The sequence below is a fragment of the Elgaria multicarinata genome, chromosome 4, assembly GCF_023053635.1.
Source record: "Elgaria multicarinata webbii isolate HBS135686 ecotype San Diego chromosome 4, rElgMul1.1.pri, whole genome shotgun sequence".
Classification (NCBI taxonomy): Eukaryota; Metazoa; Chordata; class Lepidosauria; order Squamata; family Anguidae; genus Elgaria; species Elgaria multicarinata.
Genome location: NC_086174.1, coordinates 62,053,772 through 62,069,411, shown reverse-complemented (window position 1 = coordinate 62,069,411; position 15,640 = coordinate 62,053,772). Strand labels below are relative to the sequence as shown.

At 39.3% G+C, this 15,640-nt stretch overlaps 1 protein-coding gene across 2 annotated transcripts; it reads left to right on the top strand.

Moving 5' to 3' along the window:
* Positions 1 to 12,636, top strand: TBP (TATA-box binding protein). Of its 2 annotated transcripts, none has more exons than XM_063124409.1 (8): positions 1 to 80; positions 5,643 to 5,883; positions 6,961 to 7,289; positions 8,536 to 8,623; positions 10,032 to 10,123; positions 10,567 to 10,734; positions 11,389 to 11,483; positions 11,882 to 12,636. In XM_063124409.1, the coding sequence occupies exons 2-8, from the start codon at positions 5,830 to 5,832 to the stop codon at positions 11,959 to 11,961; spliced, it is 906 nt and encodes a 301-aa protein (XP_062980479.1). In that variant the 5' UTR covers positions 1 to 80; positions 5,643 to 5,829; the 3' UTR covers positions 11,962 to 12,636. The 2 variants fall into 2 exon arrangements, with proteins under 2 accessions (XP_062980479.1, XP_062980480.1); XM_063124410.1 differs by lacking the exon at positions 1 to 80 and adding an exon at positions 654 to 716.
* Positions 12,637 to 15,640: the final 3,004 nt, after the last annotated feature.

The window sequence follows — 15,640 nt, the reverse complement described above, 5'->3', positions numbered from 1 at the left end:
CTCAGATGACGCATGAGGGGTGCGCCGCCGACTGAGCCGAGCGCGGGGGCACAGCTTGTGTCGGGAGAACTTGTGAAGCGGTAAGTCGCTGGGCCCCGTCAGCGTCGCCCTTCGCCTGCCGCGGCCACCTCAGTTGCCCCCGTGCTGGACGCCATGCGGGGGGGTGGGGAGGGCGAGGGGCTCCTTGGGCGAGTTTCTATAGGGTGGGTGGAGGCAACGGCGAAGTAGCATCCAGAAACGAGACCCCTTCTCCACCACCCCGTGCCCGTCAGGAATTGGCAGCTCCGTTGACCGCTAGTTGGGCCCAGCGGCGCCTCTTCGCTTCGCCCGCCCACATGTCTCTCCGTTCAAGCGGAAGCGCGGGAGGCTCTTTCCCTTCGCCTGTATGGGCAGCGTGGGGATGCCTCTGGCGTCTTCCCCCTCTCGGGTTTGTGGGGGGTGGGGGGTGGGGGTTTGAAGTGTGATTCCCCACAATGAGAAATCATAACCATTGGTGTTTCTTGCATCTCTACTGGATGTAACACGCCTGTGCATGTTTACTTGGAAGCAAGCCCCACTCTGTTCAATGGGTGTAAGGCGAAAGTGTGCATTCTCTAGTTAGTGTGTATTTGTTCATTTATTTCATTTTTATCCTGCTTTTTTCCTCTTGCAAGGAGCCCAAGGTGGCTTACACGATCCTACTCCTGGCCATTTTATCCTCATAACAACCCTGCGAGGTAGGTTAGGCTGGAAGTCAGTGTTTATATGAGAGTTACCCAGTGAACTTCATGGCCTAGTGAGAACACTTTAACCACTAGAGCCAGTGTGGTGTAGTGGTTAGTATGTATGTATGTATGGAGAGAGAGAGAGAGAATATGCATATAAAACCTTTTCAGGCAAGAGTGGGGGGAAATCCTTCCTTAGCCCAGAATCCTATGCCCTCTTGAACACGGTGAGATTGAAGCTGCTTTGGTGTAACAAATACAGTGAAATCGCCACATGTTTTGCCAAAAAGGGGCAGTGGAATGTGGATTGTACCATTAAACTGACTTTGGTGGGTCTACATTGGCCTTGGGTCAAGTACTTGATCCAAATGGGTTGACTTTCTGTGGTCCAACATAGAAGCAAGGTTGGGTTATTAATCCTAATGGTGAAGTGGTATTTGAATTTCTACTGTAATCCATAAAAGGTACTGGTGAAGTCCATTTGATGTCTATGAGAACAATGTAAATGGCAGGTGGATTTCAGTAAAAGTCACAGGAACATACAAAGCTTCCATATACGGAGTCAGGCCATTGGGCCATCTACTCTGGTATTGTCAACACTGGCAGTGGCTCTCCAGAGTTTCAGGCAAGAGTTTTTTCAGCCCAACCTTGAGATGCCGGGGATTGAACTTGGGACCTTCTGCTTGCAAAATAGATGCTCTACCACTAAGCCATGGCACATAAGTTTGTGCTGTTTAGGTTATGTGTAATTTTGTGTTTGCAGAACAACTCCATTATTTATTTATAGCTTTCAGCAAAGAGCTGTAATATGCAAGGGTGCATACTCTTTGTGCACTTATTTAATTCTATCATCTTTGAATTTGGAAGTATAACTTAATGCTACCCATTCACTATCTAGCAATATAACAATATCTGTGAAGTTTATTTGCAGCAGGAATTCTGTCTCTCCATTTAGTTGGAAATATTTGTTCCTACGTTAGTAAAGCTGTTACATTTAGCTGGTGTAGTTCTTGTCAGTGACATAAAAGTAATGCTATTTGGACAGTGGTCTTCAGTGTGTAGTTCTAGAGGAAAGGAGTTTAGAGCACAATCCTATGCCCCAGTCCCCAAAAGTTCTACAGCTCTAGATGGTGGCTGGGGAATGTTGCGAGTTGTAGAACTTTTTTTCATTCTAAACATTCATAGGATTGTGCCCTTAATCACTTGATATGGATTGATAGGAATTGTATACAGTATTTCAAGTGTGGCTGTACCATAGAATTATAATACTGGCAATTTTGTTTAGTTATTTATATTGATTTTTAATATAGTTACAAAAAAGATGGCATTATTTCTTCATCTAATTTAAAGTACTGAAAAACTATTATAAACATTAATACTAACATATTTCTGCTTCCACCCTATTAATAGGGTGGCAATGTCTAACATATTTCTGTGCTTTGTCTTCCACCTCTTATGGTACAATCCTATGCATGTGTGTATTTAAATCATGTGGTCAATGGGACTGACTTCCAGGTAAGTGTGCATAAACCACTTACTGGGAAATAAGTTCCATTGAATTCAGTAGGACTGACTTCTGAGTAAACATGCTTATGATTGGCATGCTAGTCAAAAAAAATCTCATTCGGTTTTATTGTACTTGTAATATTCTGTATTGTAATATTATTTATTTTATTTGTAATATTATTCTGATCCATCCATTACATGTAGGTACTTCTGGATTTCTCCAGTTTTTGGCTACAGCCATAAACAAATTAAGGGATAATGCACTCAATAAAGATGTATTCAAATAATCTTGCGAAATAGTTTTAGGACTTGATGATAGCTAGTTGTTCTGTTGATTTTTGTTACAATCCCTTTCCTAAAAATCCCTAGCACAGATTTGCCATTTTCATTTCAGCCACATACTGAATTGATTCATTTTCTATTTTGTTGCATATTCAACTAGTTTGGAGAGATCCTTGTTGGAGCTCTTCGCAGCATGCCTGGAATTTTACTGTCCTGAATAATGCTTTCCACCAATTTCCCCAGAACTGATGTTGGATTTGTAGCTAGCTTGTAATTTGTTGGATCCTCTCCAGATTCATTCTTTATCAACATGGTTATGGCTACTTTCTAATTCTTCAATAAAGGGGCAATTTTAGAGACAAGTCACATTTTTATTAAAAGTAGATCAGCAGTTTCACATTTGAGTCCTCGAAGAACTTTTGAGTTCAGACTGAGTTGTTAACTTCTAACTTGTCAATAGTTAACCCTAGAATTTTATATCTTACTACCTCTATTTTACTTGCTTTGGATTCCCCCCCCCCCCCAAGGTTAGCTATGTACCGCCTTTAAGTTGCAACATTATTGGGTCAAAGAAGAAACCAAGTCTGCTGCTATCTTTATATGTGGACAGATTTTAAGAGACTAATTGATTTAGCTTTGTTGAAATTGCTAGGAAGGCTATTAAAAACTTCAGTCACTTCCCTGAAAACGATATAGCATGTCTTGTTATAAAATGCATAATGACAATGCTTAATAAGAAAAAAAATTAACAATTTGGTGATGTAAATAAGTAGAAAAGTAGTGATTGCATTAAAGAGAAAACAAAGACACAAGCACATTCACAATGAATTCTGCGTAACTGATATAAGAAACTAATTGGCAAGAAAGTCTGGATAATATCCAATAAGAGTGTTGGAGTTGTAGGAGCTGTTTGAGTAATGAAAAAGTGTGGGGTTGCATTATTCAAGGTCAAAAGTGTACTTAAAAGTTTTTGCTTATCAATGAACAAGAGATATTGCATGAGGTATAAACATATTAAAAACTTGCAGAATTTATATACTTAGGTTTAATTAGTACATTTTGCATAAAGGTTTGCTCAAAGATATAATTCGGAACCAATCTCACCTAGCTTGAAAGGTTTATGTTTTAACATTATGGGAATCTTTTGGGAGCTAAGGCAGTAAGCCCTAATTTATGGGCAACTAGATAAGACCAACTCTGAGGTAATCTCTTCAAAGACACTGTAAAAATATGCTTGAATTTTGGATTGAGATAAAGTCTTTACTATCTAGATCTCACAAGGCCTGGGTTTGGTGGGAGCCCGATTTTGCTGGGGGTTAGGGTGTGTGGGGATGACTCTCCTCACACATCCTGTTTCCCAGTGGAGCTAAGAATGCTGTGAAAGAGGGTGCACAAGGGAAGTTGTCTGCACAGACCTTCTTTCCCGGCTCTGTGCGTGTGCGTGTGTGTGTGTGTGTGTGCTGTCCTTAACACGCATTGGGCTGTACATCTATCCAGGCAATTAAATTTGCATCTAGTCCACTTCTGCATAACTCAAATCTTCATCTTTATTGAAACATAGCATAAATAATAAACAACTAATAAATGCAGGATTAATACTTAGCTGTAGAAGATTGAGGTGGATGAATGAGGAATGGAAGAGATGGATGGATGAGGTGAAAAAACAATGCAAGGCCAGGCCTTCGGATTGTTAGCCGGAGCAGTAACAGAGAAACTTGGACACTGGGAGGTTTCTTCCTAAATTGATGTAGAACTGGTGCAAACTAGGGATGTTGGAGGAATCCATTTTGAGGTTGGAGCTCAGCGAGTTTTTGCCAGCTTGGCTCCTTCCTTGGAAGTCAGCTCACAGTTCCCTGAACCTTGTATCGGCACGTGCTGAATCATGCAAGGTCGTGGTTTCCTGCCTTTTTATTTGTACAAATCCCAATTTGTACAAATCAGAATTTCCACAATTGCAACTTGTGGGGGAAAAAGATGTGAGCTCTCACTGTGCGCCCACAGACCGTCCAGCAGCTCAGCCCACATGGACACTAGTATCAGATAGCTGGTGGGTATCTGGTAAACAGAACACGAACAGGATGTGCCAGAGTTTGCCCACAGGAATGAAAACCAGAATAGAGGTTTTTCCTAGGGACAACTAATCAATGCATGACAATAAAGCCTAATCAGTTGTCAACAGACCTCCATACAGGGAAAACTAGAGCAGTTACAAATGTAGGACATAGGGGGCAGCATATAACATAATGCCCAATCGGGACAGAACAGTGTGTGCATATGCACACCCACACATGTGTAGTTTCTGGCCTTTGACCCAACACTACATGTGGTTCTTGGGACCATAATGGTTGCTTACCCCATTAAGACTTTGATAAGAAGAAACCACTTATGAAATATTATTTCCTGATAAACTGTTAAAATCTTAAACTTTAGCAATGTTGGCCTTTATAATAGCATTTCCCCCTTTTATCTTAGTTGATTGTATTTTGATTTTGTGCTTTATTGAAGGTTGATATTTTTACAATAAAAATGAAAAATGGATCCAAAGATTTTTCCCATACTAATTACTGCTAGTACAAAACCAAATACTGAACCCTTCTCAAAACAAATTCTGGTGTACCTTTTGTTTGATAGCTATCAATTTTGATATCTAGCAGCCAAAGGCTTCCTACTGGAAGTATAGATTGATAATGCTCAGCAAAGTCCAAAATTTATAACACATAGGTATGGTTCTCTTCTTTCGAAGCTGAACAATTTGGTTTGGGAAGCTGCACTAATGCATGTCTCTCCCTCCCACTCACCCCCGAAAGAAAACACCAGGTAACTCCCATCGCACATAGTGCCTGTACTATAGCCTTATTGCACTTAACGCTTTGTGCATACATCAAAGAACATCTAATTAGGTATTTTATGTGGGAGTTGTAGAAGCAGATTTACCACTGCAGATTTTTAGGACTGGCGTGCCAGACTGTTCTGTAAATAGGCCTAGTTGAACTAGTTGTAAGAATGGCCTTGAATCCTATGTGTAGCATGCTGGAGGGAGTGCACACCAATGAAAAATAGTTTAAGCGTGGCTCTATAAAATGGCAGTATTGTACCTAATGAGTTTTGACTGCAAGACATTCATATCGTGAAGTTGTTTCTCCCTTTCAGGTTTGGTATCCTTATTTTACTCACCTGGCAGCTGATGTTCTTCCAAATATGTGAAGACTGACTGCATAGCTAGTCGTTGGGATGCTTTAGGGAAAGAGGCTCCCTTAAAGCAGATGGTGTGAAAACTGCTCTTGTGGACTGGACTTCAGGAAATACTTGTCATTTGACTGGAGACGTGACTGCTGCCATGGATCAGAACAACAGTTTACCGCCCTATGCCCAGGGTTTAGCATCCCCTCAGGTAAGGATCTGTGAACTTGGGAGCTTACGGTGGGGTAGGGGGGAGAGGACACGACTTTCAAAGCCAATTGTTTACATAGTTAAAGGTCTGCAATGCTGTCTTGGGTTGTGGGTTCCAAGCTTCTTTCATCCTCTCATTATTCTTTTCCTGCCCCAACTTTCCTACCACCCTTGCTTCAAATTACTTTGTACCCCAAATTTGTACCCTAAGTGAACGGGCTTTTGGCTCCACCCTTGGCTCTGCTGCTTCAGTGATGGATGGTAGGGCAAACAGGTGAGAGGTTCCTCGTCCACTGCTCCTGCCCATCACTGAAGTTATTAGCATGGGTAGAGCAGTGCTTGCTTTGACAGACCAAGCCCTACCCCAAGCTTACCAGTCTTTCGGAGTTGTAGAAAAGGCATACTTTTCTTGCCTCCCTTCCCCTAATGAAGAAGCTATGTTTGTATCAACTCCTTGGGTAGAACTTGGGCTGAAAGCATTGGAGCCTATTTCGTCCCTTCTCCCTTTATTCTAACTGGGTTTTGTGTGTAAGAGAAGCATTGAACACATTGATTACCTACACAGCCTAACCATTTCCCAACATTCTGTCACTATGAAGTAATTCTTACTTTTACAGGCTTTAAAAATAAGCATTTGTGTGTCTGCAATTTGAATTTTGAGTGGAAGGTGTCTTGGCTATCCACCATTTGGAAAACACTGGCTTTAAAGCATTCCATTGCATATTTAGAAGAAATCCAGATTCAAATATGATGTTTTTTGATGTTGAAAACTTGTTTGTGATTTCTTTGAATGTGAATCAGTCATTCCTATTACAGGAATTGGGAGTAAGTAAGGTTATAAAAATGTCTTGGTAAATACTTAGGGTGGTGATACTCATTCTGGCAGAGAGAAATCATATGCATGTTTACTTGGAAGTAAATCCCATTGTCCAATGGGGTTTATACCCAGGAATGTGTGCATCAGATTGCAAAAACAACTGTCCTTAAAGTGACTCAACTTAATATTTAATCCTGTTCATGATAATTTAAAAAATGCTAGCAGGCTATAGCTTTCTTTAATTACATTCTCTTCTTGTAGAGTGCCATGACTCCAGGCATCCCTATTTTTAGTCCCATGATGCCTTATGGCACGGGACTCACACCCCAACCTGTTCAAAGCACCAACAGCTTATCTATTCTGGAAGAACAGCAAAGGCAGCAGCAGCAGCAGGCGGCAGCACAGCAGTCCACATCACAACCAACACAAGTAGCATCCGGTCAAACACCACAGCTCTTTCACTCACAGACGCTTACCACAGCTCCTTTACCAGGAACCACCCCTCTCTATCCCGCTCCAATGACTCCCATGACCCCAATATCTCCTGCGACACCTGCTTCTGAAAGTTCTGGGATTGTGCCACAGCTACAGTAAGTGTACATCCTCCTCTTCTCCCTCCCGCCATCTCTCAATAACATTTTAAATAGTGTTTGTATTAGCTATTTAGGTAGTATGGAAGCTACGTACTGATTTTGACAAGCAAATTTATCTCTTGGATGGCGTGGGTCAGTTAACTAGTTTATTTTTGCTGCTTAAAGTGCTCCATTAAAATGTGTAAAACATCACAGATTAAAACCACTTAATCTTACATAGCCACACTTAGAACACCAGCCCAATTAAGTCTTTGGTATTTGTAAAAGATGCTTTGGCTTTAACAGATGTTTGCAGGTAAGGAGCTCCTGAGTTATGAGGCATCTACAAAGAGCTTCTCTACATGCCCCTGTGTTCTGATCTGGTGCACAGATGGAAAGCTCACAAGCACTCTTGATTCTTGGTCAGCACGATGGGAATATAAGGCAGGAGGTGGACGGTGTAGGTTGGCACAAACGTTTAATGCACCTGTATGTGGAACTGAATGGGCTCCTGTAGTTTTATGATAGTGCAATTCTTCATTGGGTTCACAGCCATGGAATTCTTAAGAGAACCACCTGTAAGCAAATTTTCCTAGGTTAGAGTCCACAACTGTAGATCGAATTCTGATACTACTTTAATTGTCATAACTGTTTGGGAATTCTAGCCAGTTTTACTTTAAAAACCAATAGAACGAAATACTGTTGTAGTGAGAAGGAGATTAAAGAGGGAGCAAACAATGTGTAGAACTGGCAAAATGTATTTTGTTCGTATGTTTATATATGCGAAAACAAACTTAAAATCCTAATGTAGAATTTATTTGAAATTTCCTATGTAACATGTTGGCTTAGGCTTTCATTTCATTAAAGGAATGTGTTGTGTTGACTAGGGGAAAAACATTCTGTGAGAAAATGTCTTATTAGCATTTATCCAGACTGTCAATGACCTTTTTGCAGTTCCTATGTAGGAAGAGGTTGCCATTAATTGGAAACTTCGTATTAACTTGCTTTCAATGTTTCAAAACAGAAATCTCTCTGGTGTTCTACGCCCCCTAGCTTAGTTCTCTATCAATCTTGTAACATCTTCAAAATACTCTTAACAAGCAAAATTTGTAGGGTGTGCACATGTAAAGAGGTGAAATAATCTGATATAACCCTGACAAGCCTGAGTGTTTCTCATGCTTCAGATGCAATTCTATAATGGGGGATAGCTTCAAAAATATGGTTGGATCCTAGGTTGCCTAACATTTCTCTAAATTGCCTTTAGGAATATTGTGTCTACAGTAAACCTCGGTTGCAAACTTGACCTAAAAACTATTGCTCTTCGTGCTCGAAATGCTGAATACAATCCCAAGGTAAGGGACAACGAAGAGGTGCCAGTAGATTCTTCCATCATCATTATTATTATTATCATCATCATCATCATCATCATCATTATCATCTCTATACTGCCCCATAGCCAAAGTTCTCTGGGCGGTTTACTTAAGATTAAAACCATTGAAAACAATATACAAAGTAAAACAATATACAAAACAACATGCTGAGTATTTAGTACTTCTACCTGCTCATGTGGCTCCAACATTGAGTGTCATTTTTTGGTAGAAAGGTAAATTAATCAAACAGACAAACAACAAACATAGGATTCTTTTAGTTAACTGCCACTGAAAAGGATATTTATTTCTATGCTATGTGAATAACAGTTCCAGTAGAAGGAGATCTGTGAAGCTGTAACAGCAGCCTTAAAGGGCAGTATTATAAACATCCACCCTGATCAAGATTTGCTGTGCAAACATGGCATGCTAGTGGCTGTTGTGATAAAACAAAACAGGAGTTGGAGGCAGGCAAAACCACCGGATCAAAAGTTCACTGTTGGATGAGATTTGCCACCTTTTAAAACTAAAGATAGAAAAAAACAGCTAATAAGTAAGAAGCTTGTAGGAAGGGAAAGCCCCATAAAGTGGTGAGACATTCCTGAGATACTTGTGATATAGGGCAAGATACAAATGTCTTAATAAATAAAATAATAAATAAATGGTAGCAGGTGAGGAAGTTTACTTCTTGATGTTTACCAATTTGTTTTAAAGCATTTATGAAGAGTGATCCTATCGTTCCACTGTACAGGGGAGTTCTTGCACACTGTCTGAACATGGATGAGATTTTCCAGTAGATATTCTTGTCACTTCTGTTCTGCTAGGTAACTTTGTCGACTTATGAGAAGTCTATACATAACCAAAATTCAGATTTTCTTGAAGAAAGCTGTTCAGCTTTCGGACTTAAGAATATCCCGCTACGACTAAACTATAATATAAAACATGTAGTAGTTTGTGTGAGAGTATTGTCTTTGCAATATTTTCCACAAGTCTACTGAATAGTTTTCTGTATTACAGTGGAACTCGGGAGCAAAATGATGCTTCTGTATTAAAGTGGAAATGGTGACAATTGCAAACATTTTACACCAACCTTTCCCAACCACGTGCCCTCTCATCAGCCATGCTGGCTAGGGATGATGGGAGTTGCCGTCCAGTGCATCTGGGGGACACCAGGTTGGGGAAGTCTGCTTTACTCTATAGCAAGGACAAAAGACACTTCCTTTGTATTATAACTTCATTCCTAAAATACATATTAACTATAGAAGCTTTCAAAATAAAAAAAGGTGACTGAAGAACAAATTGTAGCATGTTGGTGATTAATGCAACTTCCAAAGTTAATTGTTAATGTATCTCAGTATTCTTGTAGTGATAACCATTGTTCTATGTATTTTAGCGTTTTGCTGCAGTAATTATGAGAATAAGAGAACCACGTACCACAGCTCTCATATTCAGCTCTGGGAAAATGGTGTGCACAGGAGCTAAAAGGTATGTAAGCTACAAGTTCAATTGCAGCTTTTAAAGCTCAGCTAAAATCTTTTCTTTTTTCTAAAGCTTTTAAAACTTGATTTTGATCTGACTTTTATACTGTTAGTTTTACTGTTTGGTGCATTCTCTTCCCCTTCTTATTGTTTTATTATGATTTTATTAGAATGTAAGCCTATGCGGCAGGGTTTTGCTATTTTATTGTTTTACTCTGTACAGCACCATGTACACTGATGGTGCTATATAAATAAATAAATAAATAAATAAGCATGTACAATATCTGTATCCATTCACCTTACTAGTATTCAGTGTAGCTGACACTTTCATTTGACAACGGTAACCAGTTAAGTTCTAGTTGACAAAACATATTTATTGCACACATGTATTGCACACACTTACTAAGTGTTTACTTGGTAAAATTACAATTGCCGCCTTTACTTTTTCAGTGAGGAGCAGTCCAGGCTGGCTGCCAGAAAGTATGCTAGAGTTGTACAGAAGTTGGGCTTTCCAGCCAAATTCTTGGATTTTAAGATTCAGAATATGGTGGGCAGCTGTGATGTAAAATTCCCTATCAGGCTCGAAGGGTTGGTTCTTACACACCAACAGTTTAGCAGGTAGGTAAAGGGTTTCTGTTGTTCCCAAGTGGCGAATGTTACAGAATAGTGATTAATGAAATAGTCATTCCTTTACTCGTTCTTTTATCTGCTTAACAAGCCTAAGCTGCCTAATCATAGGCATTTTAGAGGGCTCTATAGCACTCAAGCAATGGAAGGAATCCTATTTGTTTATACAGGAAATTGTATCTCAAAAGGGGGTAAAGTAGACTGGTCTTACTTAAATGTCTTCTAGTGAAATGTTGAACTGATAACGTAATTTGCTAGCTGAGTAGTAATAGAAATGAAATCTGTAATCACCCTACCCAATATAGGTGGCAAAAATATTTTTTTAAGTTGTTGTCTAGTTTTGTAAACCGCCCAGAGAGCTTCGGCTATGGGGCGGTATATAAATTTAATAAATAAAATAAATACAGAATTCAAAATTGGAGTTGGTTCAACAGCTTGAACCACATTTTGTAATTCCCATATGTAATTTTGTATATTTGGCTTGAAACACCTGTTTTGGTCTATATCCATAGGATTTAGTACTAATAACAAATTCAACTTGAGGCAAGAGAAGGTTTGTTTCCACGTCTAAACAAACATCGTGGACAAACACATTAGCTTCAGTTCATTTATACATTTTACCTTACTATTAATCTTTTTTTCCAGTTATGAGCCAGAATTGTTTCCTGGCTTAATTTACAGAATGATCAAGCCAAGAATTGTCCTGCTTATATTTGTTTCTGGGAAAGTAGTTTTAACTGGTAAGTCATATGTGAAATTATTGCATTTATTGTACTTAAAGAATGAAATTGTAACTCCAAAAGAGAATTCCTTTTAGCAAACATCCAAATTATTCATGTGTTAGCTTGGGCATTTTTTTTAAGTTTTGAGTTCGTGTTTTGGCTCAATACTATCTGGGCTATAGCATTTGGTATCTTAACTATTTACCTATGGTATTAACATGTTGTTGTAGAAGTTGAACTCTATGAAGTGTTTACACTATGAATTTACAGGACTGGTCTGTAAGGGGTTTGATCCTTAAGCAGATACAAAGTTTTACTGTATGTTAAAAAAGAAAAGAAAAAACTAGTGAGGCTAGTACAGTGGTACCTTATGATTCATACACTATGGTTAAAAATGTTTTGGTATTTCCTTCTAGGTGCAAAAGTCAGAGCTGAAATTTATGAAGCATTCGAAAATATATATCCTATTTTAAAAGGATTCAAAAAGACAACGTAACAGTTTCCTGTGCTTAATTAAGAAGTTGGGGCACATTTTAAAAGGTATTGATTATGGCACAGCAGTAAAAGAAGAGACTAACAAACTGCAACATCAGGACTTGAAATATTTTCCCAGTTAGTGCCTATTTCCCTGGTCTTCATAGGAAGGGAAGCTCTCATTGTATGTTACGTCTATACTGAACTACTGTGAGTTGCTTCATTGCGCTCTCCTTGGAGAAACAGCTGAGTTTATTTATATTTTTAGCTTTTAAACCGTTTTAATGGCTGATCTTTTTTTATCTGGAAATCTTATGCTGGCAAGTTAAACTGTGTTATCCAACACTTAAAAACAGTTCAGTTACAGTATTGTTTCAACCATGGATTTTATAACCAGAAATTTTAATTCTGTGTTTAGACTTTCTTTCACATTCCCGGTTTCCAGTGTTCAGCAGGACAGAAACTCGCTAATGAAAACAAATGACTGTATATATTCCTCATTTTGAGAAGCAATCTGAGTTCTAAATGTGTAATGTTTGAGAACTGAATCTGAATAGTAAAACCTGTGATCCTTCTGATTTGCTTTCATGCTCTTTTAATGTGCTAAATGCATGCCTGTAGCTTAAATGTATTGAATTGGTTTTTATAAGATTTTTCTTAACAATCCAGTATTAAAGCAATGTGTTTTGCCATTTCAGTGATTATTGTGTTAATTACCTTGTAACAATTCAGTATACAAGCAGCTGAGGCTTAGTCCATCCAGTGCTCAATTCATGTGGTGGAGGAACAAGTTTGTGCTCCCGGTTCCATGGAGACAAGGTGCTCCATTCCAGTTCTTAATGGTGTGGAACAAACAATTCACCATAGCTGTTGTCCCTCTCCCGATCACCATGGGAGATAAGTTTGCTCATCCGATATGTGGAGACAGCTGTTCTTATATAGGTTTTTTATTGTCTCTGCAGCAATGTGACCTGTGTCATTCGTCTGATTTAATTTAACCCCTTCTATTCTTCCACAAATCCTAATACTGAGTCATTCCTTGGTTTAATAGCCATCCTGCCCCCACTAATGATGGCTGGTCCTTACCTAGACCAGAGTAGCTGGACTGCATTTGCGTCTGATTGTCCAGGTCACAAAGGGGGGAACATTCAATCTGTTAACACCTCCCACAGGCTCCTACCCCCCAGCACCTGGAGAAGGGAAAAGGAATCAGGAGAGTGATTCCTAACTGAGCCAAAGCCTTGAGGTGGCTATTGCTCAGCTGGGAGCCAGCTTCCATTCCATTGGAAAACATAAGGGTGGAACAAAGCATGCTCACTGGAGAGCTACTACAAGGTGCTTCTGGTTTTTGCGATGGGAAAGGGCTTGGGCTGAGTGAAGCTGGCTCAGAGTTAGAGATGTGAATGCTAGGGGGGAAATTTGGAAAAACAGCTTCTTTTCTGTTTCTTCCCAAAAGAATTGAAGAGCTTTGGATTATGAAATATTTTCTTTTAGAATTTAACGAAGTATTTATATATTGTTACCCAGCCTTTACTCTCCACAAAATGGTTTCTAAAAACTTTGTAACAATAACACTTTTACAGAAAGCTTACTACTGTAAAATGTCTGGAAAGAATGAAGCCATAGGGGAAATGGTTTTTTAATCCTCTCTGTAGTTCTTTCATTCCTTATTAAAATTATTTATCTAAAGTATATTTTAATGATAAACATTTATGCTCAGCTTCCCAACATGTGATTAAAGTCACAATTGTGCATTCTTGACAGTTTGGATTTTGTTCAATAGAGTCCTGTGTTTGTGATGCTGTAGTAGTAATTTAATGTAGTTCTAATCTATCCAGACAATAACAAATTCACCAATAGAGTTTACAAGCAAACTAAGTTATACACAAAATAACTTTAGGAACAGAAAGGGTGCTTTAAAGCAGCCCTTTCCAACCTGGTGCCCTCCGGATGTTTTGGACTACAGTGCCCAGCATTCTTCTTCATTGGCCATACTGCCTGAGGCTGATGGGAGTTGAAGTCCAAAATAGCTGGAGGCATCAGGTTGGGGAAGGCTGTCTTAAAGCAACAAAGTGACTGTCAAGACTGCTAAAAATTAAGTATTGCTTATTTTAAATTTAAAAACATGCTTTCCTCCCATGGCTTCAAAATTTCTGGAAAATTTACATCTCTACTCAGTGTATAAGAATGGAAGGGGACAGGGCACCACATGCTGGCTCCGTACTATTGGCATGCAGCCAGTGTCCTGGTCCTTAGGCTGAAAAATGCTCCCAACCCATTCTAGTTCATGATTTTACAAATCTGGATTTTAAAGTGTAAGATGCTTCTCAAGGCAAATGGCCAACTTAATGTCCTTGACTGGGATGCAGTGGTACCTGGCAAAGCTTGCTTCGGAGCAGTCAGTAAAGGGGTAATTAACTTCCACAAGCAGATCCAGCAGTGCTTTTCTCCCAATTCAAGAGCAAAGCTCCCTAACTCTTCTCTAGTTCTTGCCTCTAAACAGCTTCCTCATAAGCTTATTTCCATAGTATAGAAAATTAGTTGTGTATATATAGTATGATCAGGTGGAAGCTTTTCAAAGAATTTCTCTTCATAAACAGAATTAACTGGCATGTCTTACCCTCTGAGTCAGCTTATGTGAATGCACTATATCACAGCTTAAAATATGGTTAACTAAATGATGTAGTTTTTCACTCATGTTGGACTAGTTCATATGTACATCTTGGATTTGTATACTGTTCTCTCTCCCAGACCTGGGAAGCATACTGCAGGTATGTGCACAAAATAGATCTGGGGGATTTGCAGTAGATCAAGAAGAGTTTTTGACTCTCAGCAGTTTAACAACAGCTACAATGAATGAGGTTTCCCATACACCCTAAATTGAACTGCTAAACTGAACAAAACCAGGTGTTGTTTTTAGTGTGACTGAATTCTGTTCTTGTGTACTGAACTTTACCACAGCTTGGTTCGCTGATGCAAGCCAAGTCCCTCGCAGGGAACCGTTGGGCTCAAAAAAGGCTGGGCTTCCCTGTGACATATTATAACATCTATGCCAGGGCAGGCAACCTGGTGCCATCCAGATATTTTGAACTTCAAATCCCATCAGCTGTAGCCATCATGGCCAATGGTGGCACTTCAGCTCAGGCACTGTGGGAACTGTAGTCCAAAACAGCTAGAGGGCACCAGTTTGCCTATCCCTAATCTATGCAGTATATATTGTGCTTGCCTTGGGCTGCCGGGCTTCACCAGCCTGTGTAGGTCTTAGAGGTGCTGCTTAATTATTTCCTCTCCTCAGCCCAGGAGATACAATACTATTGATGACAAATGACTGAAATGAGAATCTAGGGCTACTTTGGATGCAACACAATCCATGGTTTAACGGAAAAGGAACAAACCATGAATACATGCGCACCTTCCTCATTCCTCTCCTGGTTTCTTTTTTCTTTTTTAAAATTATTTATTAAACTCTATTTAACAAAGCGGTTTAAAAAAGTTAAAAATATATATAAAAACATACAAGTCAGACAGCGTTTCTAATAAATACATAAACTCCTGGTTTCTTAAAACCACATTTCCTGCGACAGTCAATCCAAAAACTATTTTTTTCTACAAACCAAATATTTATTTTTAGGAGGATAAATAAACGGTTAGAAAAATTGTGGCTAGCCATAGGACAGGTAGTGTTTTGCTAGTCTCATCTC